The following is a 25,872-nucleotide window of genomic DNA, read 5'->3' on the forward strand; positions in this document are numbered from 1 at the left end:
ATGGATTGTGCAAAAAAAAACCACTATTGGGGGAATTTGGAAAACTTGCATTTTCCTTCTTTAAGTTAGAGTTTTGAATACTATTCAAATAGTTATTTAAAATGGAAAATTACATTTGCTTTTCCCCTCTGAATCGTCATCTGAATGTAGATTCCCAGTGATGCCCCATGGAAGGCGCCGCTTGCAGAACAGTGGGACCACATGACGATGAAGGAGCTGCTGGACAAGATCTGCTGGACGGAGTAAGACTCGCCATTAGGCACAGGCATTGACTGTGACTCTCTTTCAGGTTTAGTTAGCAATTCCGTTCAGCAGCTATGAACCGAGTAGCTGCTCTGTGTCTATAACCACACCATTTGGCCAGGTGGAGTGCTGAAAAATATTGGAACCATGTCCTGCCCTAAAGATGTCTATACATCAAACCTACTTCTTTGGGATAGTTTTGCATTACAAAGATGGTATTACCCCCTAAAGTCCTTAGGACAGACCACATTGTGCCACTTCCCTTATTTAGAACAGCTTAAAGATCTCACTTATCAAGCTGTCGATGTAGGGATACTTGTATACTCCTCACTGGTGGTCAAGTATGGAGAGAATGCCTCAGCACATGCATTTCAAACACCTATGGGATGGAGTGGAATTCTTCAAAGCTTTGAAGAGGAACTTCTAGAGAAGTTCTCTGATATGGAAATAACCAAAAGACATAAAATGTACACACTTCTTCATACATAAGTTCAACTTCTTAGAATTTAGCTTAAAGAAGGAGAGAGAAAAGAAGAGAGGGAGAAACGGAGAGAGAAAGGGAGAGAGGGAGATTCAAAGCATTAGTTTTAAAAGGAAAATCTAAATGTCCCGTAATAGAAGACTGGTTAAATTAATTATGGTTTGTCTGAAAACTGGAATACTCTAAAATCTTTAAAAATCGTGTTGAAGAAGAACATTTAATGGCTTGAAAAACATCATACTATTAAACAGATAGAAAATCAGGCTGTCATCAAGTATGTACAGTGTGATATATCATCTCATTCCTAAAGAGAAAACTGTACATTCACTGCAAGCAACAGATATCCATCAGAATGTTTTTTAACATCTAATATTACAATGCAAGCAGTTATCCACGTCATTAAAATTCTTCATCAAACGTCATATTCACGGTTGCAGACTATTCCATGGGAAGTGAATACCATAATGTGTTTATCTATTAGCATTTGACGTTTCAGTTACTTCCATTTTTTAATCATTACCGTTATTACTATATAATACTCTGACGAACACGTGCCTCTCCTACGTCTTCAGCCTTCGAAAGCAACCAATTTTTTTTTTTTTTTTTTTTTTTTTTTTTTTTTTTAATTTTTTATTTATTTATTTTTGGATGCGTTGGGTCTTCGTTTCTGTCCGAGGGCTTTCTCTAGTTGTGGCGAGCGGGGGCCACTCTTCATCGCGGTGCGCGGGCCTCTCACTATCGCAGCCTCTCTTGTGAAAGCAACCAATTTTGAAAGAGTAAAACCCTTTTATTGTCACGAAACCAATGCCTATTATTAATTACATCCTTTTTAACACTTATCTGATACTATTTACCACTCTGTTTTAGAATGTAGTTTGTAATACAACTTATTTTGTTTGTAATAAAATTGCATGATTTACTTTTAAATTTTATACATGAGATTTTCAAAATATAGTGAGTATTTTTTACCTGCATTTGTTTTATAACTCCTGTTACAAAAAGCTTTTAATAAATTCATTAGGTCTTCTCTCTCCAGAGAGCTTTGAAGCTCATTGAAGATAGGACTAATTATATTTCTTTGGTCTCACAGAGATCTGAGTTTTTCTGCTATAGTCCTTGACCTAATCCTCCCCTTAGCGAATATTCTAGGTTGTTGGCTGACAAAAGAAAGCATTCTGAGATGTTAAGAATATATGAACACAAAGTAATTTTTAAATTTTTCCTAAGCAAGATAAGCATGATGTCATTTCCTGGTTTTAAAGGAAGTAATCCCCAGAATATCCAACCTACCGTGGTTCAAACTAAAGCACAATCATATATTCAAAGACTAATGTTGATCGTTCTTTCTGTTATCATTTATAAAGTGGTTTTCAGAAACAGATTAAATTTATGATGTAGTCACAGCTATGTAAATACACTTTTTAAAACCTATAACTAGAAAAAGGAATGCACCAAAATGAGTCTAGGGATTATCTTTGGGGGGGGCAGAAATGTGGAAGATACTCATTCTCTCATCTTTTTATTTTATGAATTTTCCAAATTTTATATAATAAGTGTATATTTTTCATGTAGAAAGCATAATAACGTTTATCTTTTAAAGAGTCAACAGGGCAAGGAACACGAAAATATTATTGCACTAGCTTCCTTGGCCTTCCATCCCTCAGATATTTTTCTTCTCATTTGTTTTCTCAGTAAAGCTCCTAGAGTAAATCAAATAAAGGATTAAGAATGGCCTGGCCCTCCAGAGACAAATTACTTTTAGATCTCCCTTGATTTCAAACCAGGGTTATTTCTTTCTCACCAAATTGGCAACAGTAACAGCTAGAATCACAGCTCTATTTTTATATTTAATATCAGTTATCTAGCTAGGGCAACATCGGGTTTTAGTGATTTATGACTCCCTTGTACCATCCGAATTCACCTATACAATAAAGAACAAAGAAAACGGGACATCAGGAAGCAGCAAAGGATGTTTTCACTTTGAAGTAATATTTTAAACCAATCTTTGGATATTTGTTTTAGATAGAAGCCAAAAATTGCCTCTGCAAAGAAAGCATGAGTCAGCAATTTCCATCCCTTCAGTTATCATGAGGAATCTTGCAAAACTAACTTGAAGTCACTTCAACATATATATTACACTATATGCAGGCTTAATGATGGGGACTGTCACAAAAGTGCTACAAGTAACTGGTATGTGTGTTAGGTGTGATTCTACAAACTTCCAGAGTCAAGGTACACTAGGGTAGAGAGGTGTCCCTTGGTCAATATTTGTCCCTTCAAGGTTGTCAACTGACTGATTTTAAAGCATTTTGAGGCATTAAAAGCATGAAGTTTGAATCAGGTATGATGTGGTTTGCAGTTGTACCATTTAGTGAGCTGTGCGCTACATGTTATTAACTTCCCTGAGACTCAGTGTTTGGGTTTGTGAACTGGGGAAAAATAATGACCGCCATTTTGGTGACAAATCGATAAGACAATGGGTTTTAAAAACCGTGCAGTGTGAAAGAGTTCAATAAATGGAAGACGGTATTATTTATTCCACCCATTGTCAGCACTACCAGGTGGAAAATTCTGCCTCAGGTATAACCAGATTAACAACATGCAAACTTTATGTCAAAGTCAAAAGCGGGACTGGTCCTAATTAAAGATATCCCAGAGTACACATTACTACTGGTGAATTTTAGGATCTGTTAGATTTCACTGAGCTGTTGGAATTGCATGAGATCATTCACTTTCTGGTGTGGTTCCAGATAGGACATAACCTCTCATCATTTACCTGCCAACCTCAAGCAAAAGTTCGTCTGTCTATACTCTATTAATCACTTTTTCCCCTCATCCATTCTTTGAGCTGGTCTTCCATTAGACAGTAAAATAACTGAATAGATAACTGTGACTAATTCTGTACTTGGTACAGCACCTAGCATATCCTTTGAGCATTATGGATCATTTAAAAGTAATGTTTAGGGAGTTTCCTGGTGGCCTAGTGGTTAGGATTCCAGGCTTTCACTGCCGTGGCCTGGGTTTAATCCAGTTGGGGAACTGAGATCCTGCAAGCTGTGTGGCATGGCCAAAAGAAAGAAAGAAAGAAAAGAAAGGTAATGTTTAATTGATATTTCCCACCAACCATGTATTCATTCAGTCATCTAACAAGTAATTTATTAAGTGCTTACTATGTTCCAGTCACTATTTTATTAAAGAGGATACTATGGTTAGCAAGAAAGTTAAGATCCCTGTCTCACTGGTTGATATTCTAGTGGGGGAGACAGCAATAAAAAAATAATAAACCAATAATTAAGATAATTTAAGACAGTGAAAATAGTTTTAAAGCTACCACACTGTAGTAAAATGATAGAGAACGCCAGCGTGCTGGGAATATAGAAGCTGGTGCTCATTTTTATAGACATATAAGAGTTCATCTTTCTGAGGGGACATTAGAATAAGTACAGAAGGTACAGGATGAGATAGGAAAGGTAGGCATGGGCTAGATCACTTAGAACTTTGGAGGCCCTGGTAAAAGATCTGAATCTTATTCTGGTTTTGATAGGATGCCACTGGAAAGTTTTAAGCGAGGGAATGACATGACTTAATTTACACTATAGAAAGAGCACCACGGAGGGGAGGGCAATAAAAACCTTTTGGCTTCAAGTGTGGTACATAGATATTCAGTGAGGACAAGTGGAACGAGAGAGACAAGTCTGGAGGAAATAATTCTAATCATCCCGGCAAGAGATGATGCCAGTTTGGTGGTAATGAAGGTGGAGTGATGTGGTGAGAGACAACAGGACTTCCTGATGGATTGGATGGTGGGAGAGTGATGGAAAGAGAGAAATTAAGGTTGATTTCTGGAGTGTTGGCCTTAGCGAGTGGGTGAATGGTGATGCCTTTTACTGAGATGGGGATGCCTAGGAGAGTATCAAGTGTGTGGAGAGCAGTCGTAACAGCATAGCATATGGAATACATGCTGATTCTGAGCTACGTCTTTTGATTAAGGGGAAAATATGTCTCCTATTCCCCAAATCTCTGACGTCATGTTTTATAATATTAGATTCTAGTGACAGTTTTCTGAAACTTGCTAAATTGTTCTCCACTTATAGCCAAGTTAAGTTTACTGCTTGAATGATTTCCAGAGAATGAAGAAGATGCTCCCCTGCATTTGCCAGCTTTGCTCTTGTTTCTCCCTGAGCAGATCTTCGAAGCAGCTTGCTACTCTCTTTGTGAACCTGTGTGTCACCGCAGAGACCCATGAGGTCTCCGCTCTCTGGTTCCTGTGGTATGTGAAGCAGTGTGGGGGCAGTGCCAGGATCATCTCAACAACCAATGGAGGGCAGGTACCCATTCATACCCTGACCGTTGAAACAGAAAACCACCACTGCCTAAGTGAAAGATTGGCATCATCCTACAGTCATGAAAGGATGGAACAGGAGGCAGGCTTGTGGCTTTTAGAGCTTAATCATAGCAGCTCAAAGTGACTTTTGAAAGGGACAGTCTGTTGTTAGGTACCCAGTGTGACAACCCAGTGGCCAATGTCATTTTAAAATTAGGCTTGTCTCCTTTTTTTATGTTCTTTTGCAACTTTCCATTTGGATATACATCTGATGATTATTTGGTAAGTTTGTAAGAGACCAGCTGATGAACATAACTTGAATACTTCTTGGAAAGTTGAACAGAAAACGTCAGAAACGTATTTTCAGTTTAAAACAAACGCACCGCATGGAATTCATTCATTCAGTGCCTATTTCCTGAGCCTCAGCCTTGTATAATGTGCTATGCTGGGCACAGTAGGAAATGGATTAGAGTTCTTAGCTAATCTCCTCGACAGTCATTTTCCTTTCCTTCCCTTCCTCTTCCTGCCCCCTCCTCCATCTCATCACCCTCTTTCTTCTCCTTCTCCCCCTCCCTTCTCTTTCCCCTTCTCCGTGACCTTCTTTCTAGACCTATTTGAAATAGTCTTTTTAAAAATTAACTGAACTGAAAATGTAGGAGAAGACAGTCAGCTCAACTGTGGGCGCAATCACGCAGGACATTTGGAAACTTTTGCAGGTGGGTGCGGTGAGGTGAAATGGCCTCGGTGGCCACAGAAACAGCACGTACCTGACCCAGGGTGAGACAGGCAGACTGTAACAGGGAGTAGGCTGGCCTGGGGATGGGTGGGCCAGGAAGATTCTGAGACTGAGTAACAAGGAAACAGGAAACAGGCCTAGGTGTGCTCAGGCAAGTGGTGGCCCAGCAACTCAACCAAAGGATGCAGGTAGGACACAGAGCAGGGGTCTCGGCCAGGCAGGTGGGACATGGGAGTCAGGCTGAGGATGTCCAGCTGAGTTTGGAGTCTGGGGGTCCATCAGAACATAGCCTGGAAGGCTCGAAAACGTGTAATTTTGTTGAAAGCCAGCAATCATTGGTTAGAAAACAATGGTGAAAGACACTACCCACAACGGCAGCATGAAATTATATACCTCACACAGTAAAGATATGTGAGGAAAACTAGCAACTTAGCAATTTATATCCATTCCTATATTTCCTACCCACCTCTTGGGTCCTTTTTTCTTTCCAGGAGAGGAAATTTGTGGGTGGATCTGGTCAAGTGAGTGAGCGAATAATGGACCTCCTCGGGGACCGAGTGAAGCTGGAGAGGCCTGTGATCCACATTGACCAGACAGGAGAAAATATCCTTGTGGAGACCCTAAACCACGAGGTGTATGAGGTAACCAAGAGCCTTAAACCAGGGAGAAGAGACCAGAGTCCCATAGATAACCAGAGCTTAAATAAAGCGAAGAATATTCTAGACTTTGTAGACAATGCCTTTGCCAAAAGCAAAAAAGCTACCTCTGGGGCTTCCCTGGTGGCGCAGTGGTTGAGAGTCCGTCTGCCGATGCAGGGGACACGGGTTCGTGCCCCGGTCCGGGAAGATCCCACATGCCGTGGAGTGGTTGGGCTCGTGAGCCATGGCTGCTGAGCCTGCGCGTCCAGAGCCTGTGCTCTGCAATGGGAGAGGCCACAACAGTGAGAGGCCCACGTACCACAAAAAAAAAAAGCTACCTCTATCTGAAAGAAAGGAAAACAGAACCATAATATTTGGGGGTGAGGGGGGAGATTTACAAAACACATATTATCAACCCTCTGTATTGGGCTCCTACATAATTAGAAAATCAAAGAAAATATTTATTTGGTAAACATCAAGTGCCTCCTATGTATCAGGCATTATTCTAGGAGTTGGGAACATAGCAGTGAACAAAACAGGTAAAATTGTCTGCCTTCATGTGGCTTACATTCTAGTAAAGGAGAAAAGTTGTAATCAGATATATAAAATATAGACTATGCCAAATAGTAATGAGTACTGTGGAAAAAACCAAGCAGGGAAGGGGGAGAGGGTGTGCCAGAAGGTGAGGTGGGACGATTGGTCATGCAATTTTAAATAGGTCATCAAGGAAGGCCTCACTCAGGAGGTGATGTTTGAGCACAGAACCCAAGGAGATGAGGGATTGAGCCAGGTGGCTCTCTGGGGAATAGTTTTCCAGGTAGACTGAAACAGCCAGTGCAAAGGCCCTGAGGTAAGAGCAAGCCTGGCACGTTGAAGTAACAGCAAGGTAGTCAAAATGGTGGAATTAAGAGGATTGAGGGGAAGAGTAACAGAAGATGAGATCAGAGATGTGACAGGGGTTCCTTTCATGTATGACCTAGAAAGTGACTGTAAGGAACTTAGCTTTGACTCCAAGTGTGACGGGAAGTCATTGGAGGTTTTGAGCTAGGGAACAACAAGAGCTCATTTTGATTCTAACAAGTTTGATTCTTCTAGTTTCTCTTTTAAGAAGAGATTGAGTGGGGGACGAGGGTAAATGAGGGAGAAACATTAGAAAAAGAGCAAAAACAACCCACCAGCAATGTTTAACCACGCCGTTTTTCTTCCAGGCTAAGTATGTGATTAGTGCTATTCCTCCTGTTCTGGGCATGAAGATCCATTTCAGTCCCCCTCTGCCAATGATGAGAAACCAGCTGATCACTCGTGTGCCTTTGGGTTCAGTCATCAAGTGCATAGTTTATTATAAAGAGCCCTTCTGGAGGAATAAGGGTGAGTACTTTTCTTTGCTTAAAAGGTCCAAGAAACTTGGTGCAAAGTCACACATTTGCGTGTAACTGTTTTTCTTAGAATTCGGACGTAAAACATTCATCCAGGTTCTATGGTCAGTTCCATCGAGTAAAGTACATTGGCACACACTCATGCAATTAAGTTCCCTTAGAATATGATCAACTCTTTTCATAATTCAGTATAAAGTTTACTATCCTTTCGCAAAATCTTCCGAAAATAGGTTATTAACATTTTCTGATACAGGTTTTTAAAGTATGAGTTTATAAAGCCGTTCAGAAAGGTGGGGATTCTGAAAATTTCCAGGCAATTTCTCACTAGTGTCAAGATTCTACTATACGAAATTAAGTTCATTTATGCATTCATATATATTCAATAAGTGTGTGGCTCTACTGGATAGAACATTACAGGGATGCCCACTAAAATACTAGATTCTGCAACGATGGAAATGTTCCAGAGCGGCTCTGTCCAGGACAGCAGCCACTAGCCACGTGTGTGGGTATCAAACAGTTGAAATGTAGCTAGTGAGATTGAGGACCTGAATTTTTCAATTTTATTTCATTTCAATTGCTTTAAAGTCAGATATAAAAAGCCACGCATGGCTATTTCATTTTAATAGCTTTAAATTCCAATGTAAAAATGCCACGCATGGCTACTATACTGGACGGCACAATGCTAGAGTCTTATCACATTGACTCTCATCACAGCTCCTTTTCTTCCGAGAGGAGTCCACGTAAGAACCATCAGTACCTGGGACTGAGGGCAAAGGGAAGGATGGACTGAAATGAGGAGCTAGATTGCAGGAGGGAGAGGAAGGATGTGCTGGAGGCAAAGGGGGAAAGTTTCATATTCTTACCTTAGGGCGGTTCTTCCTGTATCTACCCCTTTCCACCACATTGCAGCCTCCTGATTCTCCCCCTTTGCAGGAAATTCTGTTTAGGACTGTTATTGGATTGGTGCATCAGTTGAACGAGTAATCTATCTCTCACAAAGGACGGTGCAGTGACCCACCATGGAGAGCTTGCTGGTGCTAAGCTGCTTCCTCTCGTGATCCAGGCCACCCATTTTAGACAGCTGGTTGCTGGCGAGTGGATAAGGTTTAGGACCGTGGAATGGAGATTTTTTTCTCTTAATGACTCAGAATGCCTTTATTTATGGAGAGAATCTCTAGCTTTCCATTCATGTCTGCAGACCTTTCTCTTAGGTCTGCAGTGTGCCAGGCAAGTTCATTGTTAGGTACTAGTATCAAAAAGAAAACCCAAGACGCGAACTATTATATATAGAATGAGTGAACAACAAGGTCCTACTGTATAGCACAGGGAACTATATTCAATATTCTGTGACAAACCATAATGGGAAAAAATATGAAAAAGAATAGATATATATGTATAACTGAATCACTGTGCTGTATGGCAGAAATTAACCCAACATTGTAAATCAACTACACTTCAATAAAATAAATTTAAAAAAAAACAGAGAAAAGCCAAGTTCTTCATCCTCAAGAAGAGGCTGGGTCTGACTCGGTCCTTATTGGTAATGAGCCTTGAGTTACACTTTAAAGAATGATTGTAGACATGAGAGCCTCTTCAAAGCGTTTTCAATTTCTTTTGAGAAATTGAATGTGTTTCCTCAGCCAACCTCTACTGAGCATCTATTGTATGACAGGTGCTGTGCTAGGCATTGGGAATTCAAAGGCACGTTTCCTTGCCCAGAAAATCCAGACTTGGGAGGAAGCCAGTCTTGTAAACTGATAATTGCATTACAATGTATTGAGTACACTGTTGGTGTTACCTAGGCTTAATATAGAAACACAGGGGAGGGCTCCAAGACTCACATCCACTATCATTCCTGTTACATCGATAAGCAATTCAATAACAATATTTTGAAGGATTCTGTAAGGGAATGAAATCTGAGGAAGTTAACTCTTGTAAGAAGGTGTTTGCTTTGCGTCAGACTTTCAGCGCCATCCCTAAAGGCACTGTGGTTAATGAGTAACACAAAAGCACAGGGAATATGAGTTAACCAGATTCAAAGGGGGTGATTTTTGCAGCCCCAAACAGCCTAGCACAGTGACTGGCACATATGAGGCACTCAGCAATCAATCAATCAAGATTACTGTTTGTTTGTTTTATAAGTGCAGCGTGGTTTGGACTATTAAAGAGAAGGTAACTTTTTGCCTTTTGATACAGGTAGCCCTAGCCAGTTCTTGCTGGCTTGTAGAATGATTGTCCCAGGAAATGCTTTCCAGTTTCTTAAGTGTGTAATATCTTTGTGAGTTTACAAGGAGGGGCCCCCTCTTCTTTGCTGGTCTCCCACCAAATCATCCTAAGCTTATCCACCCTCACCATCAACACCCTGCCCTCCCGGGGTCCCTGCAGGGGCAGGGGGTGCATCACAGCCACCTTAGCTTTGCCTCCCATCCCCACTTACCTGGAGAGAGCAGGCTCTTGCCAAAGCCTTATATCTTTCAGTATCCCTCGCTTTTGCTCATCTACACCATTTCTATTTTCCCTTAAATCTAAATGATTTCAACTGAAGTTTAAAATAACAGAAGCAGTACCTGCTTTTAAAAAAAATTACAGAAGTGAACTTATTCACTATAAAACTTTCAAAAAAAAAGTGTATGAAAAATGTCCCTCTCCAATTGCCCCTCCCCCCTTGGGGAACCACTGTTAAAAATGTAAGTTGTTTATCCTTAGAGATTTATTGTAGGCACAGGTAATATTTTCAATATATTGTACATATATATTGAAATGTATATATACTTTAAATGTATATTAAAGAATATGCATAACATTTATATGCAAATATAATTTTAAATAAATGTTATATACTTTCCCCAAACCATTTTTTTAAAAAATCATAATACACATTGTACTGAAATTTGCTCTTTCCTATTAATGGTATGCCACAGACATTTCTCCACATCAGTGCATTTAAATCTACCTCATTTCAACAACTGAATAAACAGTATTTCACTGTATGGCTCTATCAAAATGTACCCAATAGGTATGCTGATGATAGGCATTTTGATTGTTTCCAAGTTTTTGCTATTATACACTATGCTACAATAAACAGCTTCCTTCATATTGCTCTGAAGATTTGAATAAGAGCATTTCCTTTTGATAAATTTGTAAAAGTGCAATTACAAAGTTAATTGACTTGGGTAGACCAGCTAATTAATATTTTTAACTTTCTGCCGATCAGTAGGGGAAAATGTCAGATTTATCTATAATTTGTAAGTTTCATCATGAATAAGGCTTCAGGGCTGTGTGAAATCATTTTGTAAATTATCTATTTATCCTGTGCTTATTAATTTTTTTCTGTATGTGTTGCAAATATTTTCTCCCAGTGTACCAGTTTTTAAAAAATTTTTTATGATGGTTTCATTCTCCTATGAAATATATCTACATTCGGCTTTTCTGGACCAACAATTCTTTTCCACTGATTTTTGTCACTGGGCTCCAAATATTTTGTATAGCCCTATATATAAAAAATTAAACATCAACTACCACTGAATATATTTATTCCTAAATTATGTACATGGACCACTGGAAAAAAAGTGTATTGTTTTTCTTATGAAATATACAAGAGTAGTCATTTTTGAAAAGCTGGAATTGAAAAATAAGAATCTCTAATATCTTTCTCCACTATCCAGATGTGCAATCTAGGTGTGCACACCCCACTTTGGAGAACACAGATTTATATTCTCTAATCCTTTGGCAGCACCGTACTTTTTTAATCCCCGTAGCTTTATAATATGTTTGACATCTGGTAGAATATTCTCTCTTCATTATTTTTCCTGTAATTTTGTCCTTGGTAAATGTCAGTTATTCTTCCAGATGAATGTGATTGTCTTTTCAGAACTCCTCCTTCCACACTTCACACTCAAAAAGCTTCTCCTGAATTATTTTATTCTGAATAGTCCTCTTTGTTACCTCCCATAGGTACAATATCTTCTTTTTTCTCCTTGAGAATGTTACTTGCCACTTTGGGGGAAATTTCTTCTACTCTTTGTCTTTTCTTCCTGAGAGTTCCTTTTTGTTTGTTAGTTTGTTTCTGCTTTTGTCTTTACTTCTTTTGTTAAAGAATTTGGTTCAATGTCTAGATGTCCTTGAATGGCCCTTCCTTTTTAAGAGTGAGGCTGAACCAGGCTAACTGGAAGTCCCATGTGCATGGGCAGAGCTCCTGAGCTTTCTACCTACAAATGATAGAACTGCTGCTGATGCCACGTGGTTTGTTCTGGCATGAACAGGACTCTTCCCTCTGCCCCTTGTTCCTTCACTTCTGCCCAGTGCACATGCATGGTGCAGAGACCAACTTTGTGCTGTGAAGGACGTGCCCAAGGAGCCCCTCCACCCAGAAAGCAGGGCCTCCACCCCAGCCAGCCTGGTGACCTGCATGATCCCTCTGTCCAGTCCAGCAGAACCCCAAGTGACCCGTGTGCCCTTGCTCTTTTCTCTTATCACATCCTGTCCTCTTTCTTGTCTCCTTATAACAAGGTGATTCCTTAACTATTTCTGTTGTATTCTTTTTTTTTTTTTGCAATAGCAGGATTGAGTCCTAGTTTTATTTTGTATTAAGAATTTTTTTCTTCCAGTTTTATTGAGATATAATTGACAGCCAGCACTGTATAGGTTTAAGGTATACAGCATAATGATTTTTTTTAAACATCTTTATTGGGGTATAATTGCTTTACAATGGTGTGTTAGTTTCTGCCCCATAACAAAGTGAATCAGTTATACATATACATATGTTCCCATATGTCTTCCCTCTTGCGTCTCCCTCCCTCCCACCCTCCCTATCCCACCCCTCCAGGCTGCCACAAAGCACCGAGCCAATATCCCTGTGCCATGCGGCTGCTGCCCACTAGCTATCTACTTTACTACGTTTGTTAGTGTGTATATGTCCATGACTCTCTCTCGCCCTGTCACAGCTCACCCTTCCCCCTCCCCATGTCCTCAAGTCCGTTCTCCAGTAGGTCTGCGTCTTTATTCCTGTCTTACCCCTAGGTGCTTCATGACATTTTTTTTTGTTGTATTCTTAAATCTTCTTAAATTCTTCAACAAACTTTAAACATTTCTCCTTCCCCTATTTCAGTTTTTCTCAATGTTTTTTTAGCCCCAGTACACCTGAGGGGCATGCAAGTACCCCTCAATCCAGTGACTGACTAGGACTATAGATGCAAAGTGGGGAGAGTCGTGGGGGGAGAGAGAGAGAAGCAAGTGCAGGTAAAAAGGCCTACAGGTGTGTCTGCTCCCACACAGGTCGGGACAGTGCATACCCTCCAAGTTATTTCTCTGTTCTTTCTTCCTCATTTTGAAACCCACTCATTGGATTTTCTATACAACATTAGTTCCCAGGTCTTCCACCATAGTTTTCTTCGAACAACCTCAATTTGCAAGTAAATGATGAAGCAGGAGGGGTGGTACACTGTAGCCGGATCTTATTATAACATTTCAAATTCTGCCCTGACATTTTCGCCATTGCTCTGTTGTATTCTTTTGTTGAAATTACACATATTTTGTTCAGGAGGGGAATGAGAGAAGCACTTTTGTGCAGAATGAGCTGAAATTGTTTTCCAAGTTGTTCTGGAGGTCCTGTTTGAAATGAGGGTTTGGGACTCTGTGCATTTTATTTTCTTATTATTTTTTCTATATCCAGCGAAGATAGCTTTTTTATTTATTTATGTTTATTGGAGTATAGTTGCTTTACAATGGTGTGTTAGTTTCTGCTGTACAACAAAGTGAATCAGCTATGTGTATACATATATCCCCTCCCTTTTAAGGAGGAGGGTGGAAAAGTGGAGGGACTCTGCATTTTAGTCATCTGGGTCCTCTCTGCCCTGTCTCTAGATAATCAAGAACTAGTTAGCATCGAATAAGTGGCTCCTCATAAAAGGTGAATGCTCAGTCCCTTCTACTTTACAGTAATAGACTAGCATTTCTTTAACACATCTTTGGTTTTATCTGATTTCCTGTGAAAGAGGAAAGAGGGGCACACGTATTAACAGCAAGGAAAACAAGATGTCATTAAATGTTGGCCTGGATTAATTCATAATATCACGTTGCTTCTTTGCAGAGAGGGGCTTACCGTTTGAGTTTTTCACCAAATGCTGGCTCCTTAGCCTTCCTTTTGACATCAGCTTGGTTGGACTTTGTATATTTAGGGTATAATATCTTATTTTCAGCCTTTGGGCTTCTCAGGTTGAAAAATGTGTGCTTCATCGTAACTGCTAAGGGTAGCTTGATAGGGTGATGAATGCCTTTTTCCATTTTGCTCTTCTCCAAGATTACTGTGGAAGCATGATTATTGAAGGAGAGGAAGCTCCAGTTGCCTACACGTTGGATGATACCAAACCCGATGGCAGCTATGCCGCCATAATAGGGTAAGGCATGCTTATGGTGGTGTGATAATCTTCCATGTTGACAACGTATTCCTATACTGTTAATAAATGTGCCCCACACTTTGTTCAATAATTTTTTACCCAACGTCACTCTTCTCCAAATTCAGCAGTTGGAAAAATCTTATTGCTTTTTAAAAAATAATGTCTTCGAACAGATTAATATTTAGAAAGGAATTAGAATACCAATAACATTTGAAAATTTGTTAAACTAGTTTTCTGCTTCATGTTTGATACTAGGGGTTGATATATTCTGGTAAGCTGTCTTTTGTGAAAGCATGATACGAAGATTTGACTTAGGGTGTTTCACTAAGAGGGCTCTTGTGGAGGCTGTGGAGGCATCTCTGGTATTTACATGGGATGCTGAGATTTTCCAGGTCCCACTAGAGAGGAATGAAGACCAGCCCAGTTCTCAGCTTGGCAGGGAAAAGCAGCACAGATGGGGATGTCATGGGCGGTGGTTACCTGGAGAAGCCAAAATTGAGATGGGTTTCAGGATCCGTATGAGTTTATTTCAGAGAGCCAAGGGTCAAAACAGGGAGATCAAAGCTAGCTGGTAAGTTGAAGGCAATCGTAGGGCTAGAAATGGAGGCGGATTCTAAAAGGCTGGGCACTAGGGAGATACCACCTTGAAGATAGAACCAAAGAGGAAGGGCTGGATGAAAATGGAAAGTCTCAGACACATCTAAGATAGATATTTGAGGCCCAGGGCATATTCCTGTTGAGCACCAGCCATGCAGTGGGAGATGGGTCAGTCATGGTATTATCCCAGGCAAAAATTGTGGCCAGTCATCTGTTTTGAGTCCCTTGAATCCCTAAAACTAGAAGGTGCCTTTTAGTGTCAAGAATGTAACCAGGAAATAGTAAAACATGGAACATAAAATTAGATAGTGTATGATTTGTTTCTTCCGGTTCACTTTTAACTTGTACACTAGGCACATGTGTAGCTATAGAAATGAGGCCAGGATGAAAGCAGCCATTGATTTCCCCTCCTTTTTCTTGTTTGTACGTTTTAGATTTATTCTTGCCCACAAAGCCAGAAAACTGACCCGTCTTACCAAAGAGGAAAGGTAGGGGAAAAAAGTACCTCTTCTCTCTTCCCTCCCTCTCTCTCCCTCCCTCACTCCCCCCTTATTTCCTCTGCCCCTCTATCCCTTCCTGCCCACCTCTGTACTCCATCTCCCTTTCTGTGCTACTTCTTTTCTTCTTTCTACCCACTTTCAACTTTGCTTAACTTTTAAACTTAAAGACTGCTTAATACTATGTGTATTCCCAGCACAACATGTCTGTTATGTTCATTATAAGGGTCTTGTATAAAGGCACAACGCTGATAACTGAAGAACCAAGCATTCAAAATAATATTTATTGAGTTCATCGTACATAAGATACCATGCAAGGAGCTATGGAGGATACAAAAATGGATATAGCCCAGGAGCTGAAATTTTACTTGGGGAGGAGATAACCAGGTAGACAAATGACCTCATTGCAGGGCAGTCTGCAGTACATCCTGCATGAAGGATGCATAACTATTACAGATCATAAGTACAGAAGGACTAGTTTCTCTGGAGGTGGCAATTTCTCTCAGCAATTAGTATTCACCACTACCAATTATTTATTCCCACACCACCACTGATAACATATTTACCAGCTAAGAGCCCCTGAATTACGTTATGGCACATTCCTAACCCTCACAACCCTGCACCCTCCCCCCGCACCATTAGCGTGCTGCTTTATGACTATTGCCATCGCTGTGCTTGGCCAGGGCTATGGAAGTCTGACTGACCCACTCACTAAAAAAAATGTCCTGGGCTTCCCTGGTGGCGCAGTGGTTGAGAGTCCGCCTGCCGATGCAGGGGACGCGGGTTCATGCCCCGGTCCGGGAAGATCCCACATGCCGCGGAGCGGCTGGGCCGTGAGCCACAACTACCGAAGCCCGCGCGCCGCAACTACTGAAGCCCGCGCGCCTAGAGCTTGTGCTCCGCAACAAGAGAAGCCACCGCAATGAGAAGCCTGCGCACAGCAACAAAGTGTAGCCCCCGCTCGACGCAACTAGAGAAAGCCCGCGCACAGCAACAAAGACCCAATGCAGCCAAAAGTAAATAAATAATTTTTAAAAAATGCACTTAAAAAAAAAATAATAATAATACTTTTGAAATCATTGGCCTAACTCTAAATCACCTGTAAGATCCCCTTTAACAATACTATTCTATAAAAATCAGAATGGAAATAAGTCTAATCTCATACCTTAACTGACTAATTATAACTTTTGGCTTACATCCAATTCCCCCATAAGACTAAATTTCTTAAGAGCTACCATTTATTGAGCATTTATTACGTATGTACCAGTTATTGAGCTGGGAACTTCATATGCTCTATATCAGTGGTTCTCAAACATAATCACCTGGAAGGTTTATGAAAACACAGTTGCTGCCACTGCTGTTTCTCAGTTAGAAGGTCTGGGATGAGGTCTGAGAATCTGCGTTTCTAACAAGTTCCCGGGTGATGCAGCTGCTGTTGCTGGTCCTGAGACCACATTGTTTTACCATCATTAGTGAAAAAAATCAGGTGAGTTTGTTGATAAAACTAAAGGTCAGAGAGTTGAAGTAACCTGCTCAAGACCTCATAGCATGGAAGAGGCAGAAGCAGAATTCGAAGCTTTTCCTGCTCCACTTTGCCCATTTCCTCTTAGTGGGATGGGGAGAGAAAGGTAGGTGAGCAAGAATCATGTCTCAGTCCTCCCAGAATCTCCAGTGCTTAGGAAATTGACAGCAGGTACACAACGTTTTCTTGAATGAATGAACAAATTGCTGTGTGCCCCCAGTGACGCAGGCAGTGCATCACTTTCTTTTCTTTAAAACTATTTGTGACCTCACAGATTTAAGATATTGGAACTAGAACAAGGTGCCTTGTTTTGAAAAATTACAATGAAATGTCAAGTGGAAGCAATAGCTCAGAATCTTTTTGAATGATGGGAATCATAGGTACATCTTTGACTTTTTCTTCCTTTCTCATTTTCACTTATTTTTCCCCCTCTCTTCCCATAGGTTGAAGAAACTTTGTGACCTCTACGCAAAAGTTCTGGGCTCACAAGAAGCTTTGCACGTAAGGCTTCCCAACCCTTCCCTAAGGGAGAGAGATCTTGCTTTGTTGTCAGGGGGCTAGCAGGGATGGGCTTGTGCAAGAAGGGCTCTAGAGCTCATGTTTTCCCCGATCTATTCTCGGAGGAGTCTGCACCAGAGTTGGTAAACTTATGAGTTGTCCCAGAGGGTATGGGCCCTGGCTCTGCTAGTGGCAGCTTAGGCACCTTGCAACACTGATGTGTTTTAGGTGGTGCTACCCTTGTCCCTGAGTTCAGAGCTCTTCCTGTAGCAGGGAAGACATGCTGATTGGCTCAAGGTGAGCCCTGTCAGCTGAGTTTCCTAGACATCTTGGCAGGTAGCCTGAGGAAGCTGTGATCTTCAAATTCAAAGTAGTTCCCCTCCCCACTGGGTGGTTAAAGGTGGGATGGGATGGGTAGGGAGGCAGTGCGGTAGGGGCATTTGGTGATAGTCAAAGGGCCCAAAGGGCCCATAACCATTAGCCATAACGACCTCCTTCATCAATATTTAAAACAATGAACCGACATTCTCGTTCCATTCAAAACTGCTGGGTTTTTAATGTTTTGACACGGATTACGTCACCTTTTGAAAGCTATTATTAAATCCAGTTATCCGTGCAGCACTTGAAGACAATGGAAAAGGATGTACAAATGAGCAGTTAAAGCATGAGAAAATCTAATAAAGGGGCTAAGAATGTTTAACTTGTTAAGCCTCTTAAATCCAAATCTCTGCAGTGCATGCCATGACCTAGTTGAACAGCTACAAGGCTTCATCTTATCCCTCAGACACTTCCTTTGCTCAGCTTTGCAGTGGCTTTCTTCCTCCTAGTCAAGCTGTTGTGGCTTTTGAATTTGTCATTTTTGTTCATCCTTTTAAAGCAAGAGTTACTTGTTATAGGTGAAACACACGCTCTTGAAGGTTTGGGGGATTCCTCCTCAGTAAATGAACAAGAATGATGAATTGACTGGTTTGGAGAGAAACATAATAATGAAGAATGTGTTCTGTTTCATTTTTTGCTTTCATATACCATTTAACAAGTTTAAATATAAGCATAGCCTCTGGGCGCAAGTGTAATATGGGTGAAGCGGCAAGACCCAAAGTATATACACATTAAAAATTTATCCTACCGCAGCTGCTAAAATTGACTGGTCTTTCTGTTTAAATATTCGGTTCAAGATATTTCTCCCTGGTAGATACTCAAGCTTTTTTGAAGTTATGTTCTGAGACACCCTCAGGCTGAGGCAGTGCAGAACTGAGGATTCTACGACAACCTGTGAGATGGTTGTTCAGGGAAAACCCCAGTGGGAGGGGAAAGAAGTTGTGCTCAATTTCCCAAAAAGTTGATCATTTTGAATATGGGAAAGTCTCTTTTCCTAAGAAGAATGTGGATGATTAATTGCTGGTGATAAAAATGAGGTGGTCCAGAGAATTCCTGGCCGTCCAGTGGTTAGGACTCCGAGCTCTCACTGCTGAGGGGCTGGGTTCGATCCCTGGTAGGGGAACTAAGATCCCACAAGCCACAAGGCGTGGTAAAACGAGTTGGTCATGCTGTTGTTTGCTCTTGGCACAGAGATGGGCACTTGCTTTGGCGTCTGTCCTGGGAGCGAGGAAAGGTGAAAGATGAAGTCCAACCTTTCTTCTGATCGGCTGGCTGGAGACAGCCAGAGAAGGATGCTCATGAGTGGAAGAGGGCCGGGCCTGAGGCATCAGAGCAACTTACACCCCTCAGACAGGGCCTCCTGCTTTGTAAATAGGATTCGTTACAAGTGACTATCCGAAGTCCCGTGTGTGACTGCAAATTTTTAAAACAAAACATCTTTTCCAAATCTATTTTTATGCTCACGTTTTTCTCTTAAGACTTGCCGTGTTGATTTTATCTTTTCAAAGTAATACTTGGGCTTCCCTGGTGGCGCAGTGGTTGAGAGTCCAGTCCGCCTGCCGATGCAGGGGACGCGGGTTCTGCCCCGGTCCGGGAAGATCCCGCATGCCGCGGAGCGGCTGGGCCCGTGAGCCATGGCCGATGAGACTGCGCATCTGGAGCCTGTGCTCTGCAACGGGAGAGGCCACAACAGTGAGGGGCCCGCGTACCGCAAAAAAAAAAAAAAAAAAAAAAATAATACCTAATGATAACACTTATGTTTAGTTATTGTAATAAAGAGCTTGAACTTTGCAAAATCTCAGCTAATGTTTTGCCTGTTCATGGCAAAAACATATTTTTCAGACCGATAGCTGCCTGCATCGCCATCAACAGAAGTGCCTACATCCCATGAAAACATTAATCTGTGTGTTCTAGCTTCTCTTAACGAAGTTGACTTGCATGAAAAACATGAATCTGGTCATTCTTTTTCCTTAACAGGCATGCTTTTCTACTTTTTTCATCCTCCTTACTCCAGTAAGCATAAATCCCTTTTTAAACTTGTCTTGAAACCATTAGGCACCAAAAACTTCTTAATACGTAAGGCCAATTTAAACATAGAGCTAGACAATTGCAGCTTATGAACAGTACCCGGGACATGAATGAACCAAGTGAGAAAACTTTCTAAGTCAGAATTTCTTAGAAGTCTATTACCAAGGACATTTACCTGCCCAAAGTCCTATCTCTAAAGACATCGGGATAATAAGGCTCTATTTCAGACAGATACTGGTTGTCCAATGGGAAGCCTACTGGACCGTGTTTGATTTATTCGAGACTAGATTGCTTCCTTTGAGTCTCCTTTGAGTTTCTGTCACTCTGCCTTGCAGCCGGTGCACTATGAAGAGAAGAACTGGTGTGAGGAGCAGTACTCCGGGGGCTGCTACACGACCTACTTCCCCCCAGGGATCCTGACTCAGTATGGAAGGTAGAGTAAAAGTGGGCTCAGTTCTAACTGAAACTCCCTGAATCTGAGTCCATAACTCTAAGAAGGTCCGTGGAGCTCTTCTCCACTGTTCCTTGTAAATGCTGGGGAAAAAAAATCCCCAAATCCCCAATTTCCTTTGGATCTCGTGAATCTCACTAATGAAGTCATTATAATTCTGCATCATGATGGGGCCCTTGGCTCTTAATCCTTCTGAAGGAGCAATCCCAATCAATAGAACCAAAGAAGGTGGCAGCGTAAGAATAGGAATTCAGATAGAGGGTTCACTTATATTGTCAGAAGAAGTGTCTTTATACTGAGTTTAGGGCTCAGTGGAACTTCCTCAATGGGCACTGTATGAGTGCCAACATGGGTACAGCATTATAAAAGCAAATTGTGTTCTAGACTGGGGGTAAAGGGACTCGGGTTCCACCCCCTGATCCTACCAATAACCAACTTTGTCATCCTGGACGGGTCACTTCTCCTCTCTGGACCTCACTTTGCTTAGCAGGTGTATGAGGAAGCGCAAGATGGCATACAGTAGACAAGAATCAGTATGTTAACAGGAGCGTAAGTTATTTTTCACATCTTCATTGAGATATAATTCACATACCATACAATTCACCCATTCGAAATGTATAATTCAATGGCTTTTAGCATTTACAGTGTTATGCAGCCAAGTGTGACTCATTGGTGTTTAGTTCATTGTATTTGATGACAACAACCAGGTATGAATTAGTAATATAGTAGTAATTATTATGACCATCGAAGTAATACTAAACGAAGCAATCATTTAATGCCAAGAGCTCAATCTAAACAAAATGGGAAATGTAGAGTGACGAGTAAAAGGCTGAGTATGCGACAAAAAAAGGGTATTAGTAAATGTAAATGGCTAATCAATCTGTTCGTGAAAACCAGTCAAAGAAGGATTCAAACCTGCTTGTGGGCTTCCCTGGTGGCGCAGCGGTTGAGAGTCTGCCTGCTGATGCAGGGGGCACGGGTTCGTGCCCCGGTCCGGGAGGATCCCACGTGCCGCGGAGCGGCTGGGCCTGTGAGCCATGGCCGCTGGGCCTGCGCGTCCGGAGCCTGTGCTCCGCAACGGGAGAGGCCACAACAGCGAGAGGCCCGCGTACCGTAAAAAAAAAAAAACCTGCTTGTGAGAGGATACATAATGGCTTTGGTGAGCACTTTCCTCATCTTCCTGAAGATGGCAAGATATCATCTATGAGATCATTCAGAGGGTGCCACCTGATTAGCTACTGGTCATTAAGTTAATTTTTGGATATGCTGATTGTAGAATATGTCAGTAGTAATTGTTTCATTCCGCACTTATCGGCTAAGTGCCAACTATTGGCCAAGCGCTCTGCCGAAAACTTCAATATATAGGCAGACCTCGAAGATATTGTGAGTTCGGTTCCAGACTACTGCAATAAAGCGAGTCACACAAAATTATTTTGTTTTTGGTTGCCCAGCGCGTACAAAAGTTATGTTTACATTATACTGTAGTCTGTTGAGTGTGCAAGAGCGTTATGTCTAAAAAATGTACATATCTTAATTAAAAAATACTTTGCTGCTAAGAAATGCTAAGTAAGCATCGTCTGACAATGCCGGGTTGCCACAAACCTTCGATTCGTGAAAAAATAAATGCAATATTTGCGAAGCGCAATAAAGCAAAGCACGACAAAACAAAGTTTGCCTGTACCAAGATAAGCCCTCCCTGCTGTAAAGGAGCTGACGGTGTTAGGAGCTAGGGTAGGGATGGGGAGAGGAGAGAATATCAAACATTGACTCAAACATACTATGGTAAGTACTCTAAGAATAGAGGGGCACAAAAATGCCATGGGGGCCCAGGGAGGGATGGGCTAGCCTTACCTAGAGAAAGCTGAGAAGGCTTCATAATACACATACCACCTGAGAATTGTAGAAGGCAGAGAAAAGGCTATTGGGGAATGTATTCTAGGCAGACGGAACCATTGGAGCAAACGCTTCCTATAGGAATCTAACAAGTTCATGGAATGTCTGGGGAGAAGTTACACAGCTGGGCCCTATGGGTGATTTTGAGGATAGAATAGAGAGTAAGAAAGGCAGATAGGATCCTTTGCTTCATAAAACACATTTAGGAATACAAAACTTAACCTCTCAACAGAGAAAGACCATCAGTTTTGTGATGCGATTAGATTTCTGACCACGGGGTAGCTAGTTTCATGCTCAATCCCATAAGGAGTGTCAGGAAAATGCCTTTGGAGTGATGGGGTCAGTGGGGGGCGGGGCGGGGGGGGAAGGACACTCACCTGGACCAGCCTGACACTGACCACATGAAAGAAGCAAGATAAACCCCATCATATCAGGCATTTGTGGTGACATGGCAGCACCCTCCTTCATCTTTATGCCTTCTCAGGGCCGTGTTTCAGGCTTCATGTGACTAGCTTCAATCTGTAGGATGGAAACTGAAGCAGAGCATATCTTAGTGACATACCTCTCAATCCAAGCAAGGACAACTGGCCCGCAGGGATTCCCTTGACCTTTCGGGTCCATGACATTTGGGATACTGCAAGGAATTTTATCTTCATGGCCTAGAAATTACACAGTAAATGTTCTGCTTCCAAATGGAAGACAGAGGACAGTATTGACAGTACAACTCTAGTAAAAAAAATCAACTCACATTTCTTAAGGTTTTTTACTTTAAGAAATGTGTGTTTATTTCTTAGACTGAAATATGGGGTTGGGTTTTTCTGTAAGATGTTATGAAAACCCGAATGAACTTTTTGGCCACCCCAACACTTTCGTGATCAAGTAGTGGTAAAACACATAAGGAAGTGTATGTGGAAATATCCTATAGTGTCTCTTCCCTCACCTGCACGAGAAACGGCAGGGATTTTTCTTCCCCAGTTTTGGGGCTTTCTTTTTCCCCAAAGGAAGAAGATTTCCACGTGACAAGTGGAGGGAAGATATCTTTGCCTGTTTGAAATAAATTCTTGGTTTCTACATGTTTACATTCCAGTAGTCAGCATGATTAATTCTCTAAGCCTTTATTCTCTCTTCTAATATTTAATTCTAGGATTTGGCCAGGCCTCCCAGAGGTTTCCAATTTGGGTTCCGTCTGTTTGAAAACAGTGATTCATGTGGTGAAAGCAGCACTGTTTAATGAACATGGAAAAAGCAAAATTACCTTCTCTTGCCGAGAACCCTTCCTGAATACGCTTAGGCTCTCCAGCCCGTGCTGGCTATGAATAATTCCAGATTATGCTATGTATTATTATCGGCATTCTAGTATTCTATAGTATCTTCTATTCTCCTCCCCTTTTTTTGCTTGATGGCAACAATAAGGGTAGGTGAAGGAAAACCCACCAATTCAAGCCAACTCATTTGGTTTTCTGTAAAAGGCCCAGTGGTATACAGTGTTGACTAAGACAGAGCCTGGATGTTAGCTCTGGACATCCACATCCATTATCTGTAATATAATGGAAACCTGGAATAGGATGAATAATGACATGTTGATGGCGCTTCCCTGATGGTATTTTTGTCAGGGTAACAACAAACTGCCCCTTGTAGAAACTAAGTGCTGTGACACTCTGTCCTTTCGTGTAGCATATGGGCACTCTTTGTTAACTAGTGATGATGATGATACACCAGGAAAAGTGTATAACATAAAGACAGAGACTTTGACATCTGGTCGACCTAGTTCAAATCCTAGCTCTGCAATTTTCTAGCAAGTGGGTCTTGGCAAGTCAGCACACATTTCTCTAAGCCTCAGTTTCCTCATGTGTAAAATGGGATAATTGTAGCTATGCCATGGAGTTCTTTAAAAAGATTAAAAAAAATAATTCAATAGAGGGAGGATGTATAACCAAGCGGTTAAGACTGTGGGCTCTGGAGTCAGATGACCTGGATTCAAATACCGGTTCTGCTACTTACTGGCTATGACCTAGTGTAAATTACTTTGTCTTTGTTGCTGGTTAGATTCCACAGCAAAGCAGACTCTGAAGCAAAGATGAGCATATAGGATATGTACTAGGGAGAGCCTAGGCATCAACATCTGTGGGAGGGAGAGGAAGGAAGCAGGAGCGGGCAGAGAGAGAAGTTGGGTTTCTCCCAGTGCAGTTCCAGTGAAGACCTCAGCTGATCCTTCAGGGAGCTCTAGGACTAAGATGACCCTTCAGAAATGTCCCAAGTTGGGGCGAGGGGTCAGGTTTTTATAGCCCTGTGATGATCAGTCACTGGATGCAATTGCTGCTGGAAGGAGGCATGACCTTGAACCAGGCAATTTTCTTTAGTGGAGGCAGTTGCCAAAGAGGGCTGACGTCAGAAGGCCATCTTCCTGCAGCACTTCCAGCACCTGGGAATAAGTCCTTCATGTTTTTTTTTTGTTTTTACCATATGATTCCATTTATATAAAATACTAGAAAATGCAAACTAATCTATAGAGACAGAAAGCAGATCGGTGGTCGACTGGGGAGGGGGGCCTGGAATGGGCCAAGAGCAGGGAAGAACAGCAAGGTCCTTCATTTTTGAAGGGAGGTCTAGGCAGGGCACCACAGTGTCCACTACAGCCTCTGTACCTCCATATTCTCACCTGCAAAATGGGGATTATAATCGTACTGACCTCATGGTTGTGGTAAAGATTACTGCACTTAGAAGAGTGTTTGGTGCCCCCCAAAATGTTAACTGTTATAATTTAATGCAGTAAAACTCTTCACACTGGTAGAGCTAAGTGCTCAAGGAATGGTGGTTTTGGAGCCGTAGTCATACTCACAGAGTTGTTAAATGTTACTAATAGAAAAGGTTTTAAAAATTATTGGATCATGCCCCTTAGGAGATGGGGAAGCCAGAGCTCAGTGAGAGGAAGTGATTTGCCAAGTTCATTGGTGGAATGACCAGGCGGGAAACTGGGAGCACGTGTCCCCTCGCTCAAAGTTGGTGAACCGGCTATCCATGACTGGGCATATACAGTCCCTCACTTTACGTATGTGAAGCAAATACTTATTTTACCTCCATTGATGTCAGTCCCTTTACCTGTAAGCTCTTGGTGCAGGAGTGAACTTTGACTTTTATTTCATTTTGTCTGTAACAAAGATCATGTAAGAACTGGAGGAACTCATGAACATTATTCCAGAATTGCCAGTGGACTTCCTGACATTTAGAGTCTGAGGAAACGGACCAGCCTTGGTCTTTGTGGGAAGGCTCTCCTCTGGCTTTCTGAGACTGACCACTTTTATCTCTTTGCTTTGCTTTCAAGGGTTCTACGCCAGCCAGTGGGCAGGATTTACTTCGCAGGCACGGAGACTGCTGCACACTGGAGTGGCTACATGGAGGGGGCTGTGGAGGCCGGGGAGAGAGCAGCCCGAGAAGTAAGGCCTGGGGTCATGGGCTGTGGGGAAGGAAGCAACTCATGGGCCTGACAAACAGGTTAAATATGTCTGAGATCCTGGAAGCCAATTCCCCGTGAACCCCCATCTGAAGGACAGTGAAACACCTTTTTAACAGTAGTCACAGGTGAAATGAACACCTTAACCAAAAAGTAACAATGAGTCCAAGGTAAAAAGAGTCCATGGGGCAAAAGATCACCATGGCTATACTTGAGAGATAACCTAGGTCTAATATTATAGAACCAAACATGTTTACACTAGGATTCAGAATTCATTTATATATTTTCCGACAGTTCCTCTCATCTCATCCCTATTAAGGCGTGTTCACGGCTATTAAAATTTTTTTTTTTTTTTTTTTTTTTT

The 25,872-nt window shown here is 41.7% G+C and overlaps 1 protein-coding gene across 1 annotated transcript in view; it reads left to right on the forward strand.

Annotated features, from left to right (window-relative positions):
- The window catches only part of MAOB (monoamine oxidase B), a 113,211-nt gene that overhangs the window by 85,247 nt on the left and 2,092 nt on the right, over positions 1-25,872 (forward strand). The window contains exons 5-13 of the mRNA XM_024734193.1: positions 151-242; positions 4,911-5,052; positions 6,276-6,425; positions 7,631-7,790; positions 14,097-14,193; positions 15,225-15,278; positions 17,253-17,310; positions 20,049-20,146; positions 25,380-25,491. Coding sequence (XP_024589961.1) covers positions 151-242; positions 4,911-5,052; positions 6,276-6,425; positions 7,631-7,790; positions 14,097-14,193; positions 15,225-15,278; positions 17,253-17,310; positions 20,049-20,146; positions 25,380-25,491 — 963 coding nt within the window. The remainder of the gene's footprint in view (positions 1-150; positions 243-4,910; positions 5,053-6,275; positions 6,426-7,630; positions 7,791-14,096; positions 14,194-15,224; positions 15,279-17,252; positions 17,311-20,048; positions 20,147-25,379; positions 25,492-25,872) is intronic.

Source organism: Neophocaena asiaeorientalis, unplaced genomic scaffold (assembly GCF_003031525.2).
Source record: "Neophocaena asiaeorientalis asiaeorientalis breed wild unplaced genomic scaffold, Neophocaena_asiaeorientalis_V1.1 scaffold426, whole genome shotgun sequence".
Taxonomy (NCBI): Eukaryota; Metazoa; Chordata; class Mammalia; order Artiodactyla; family Phocoenidae; genus Neophocaena; species Neophocaena asiaeorientalis.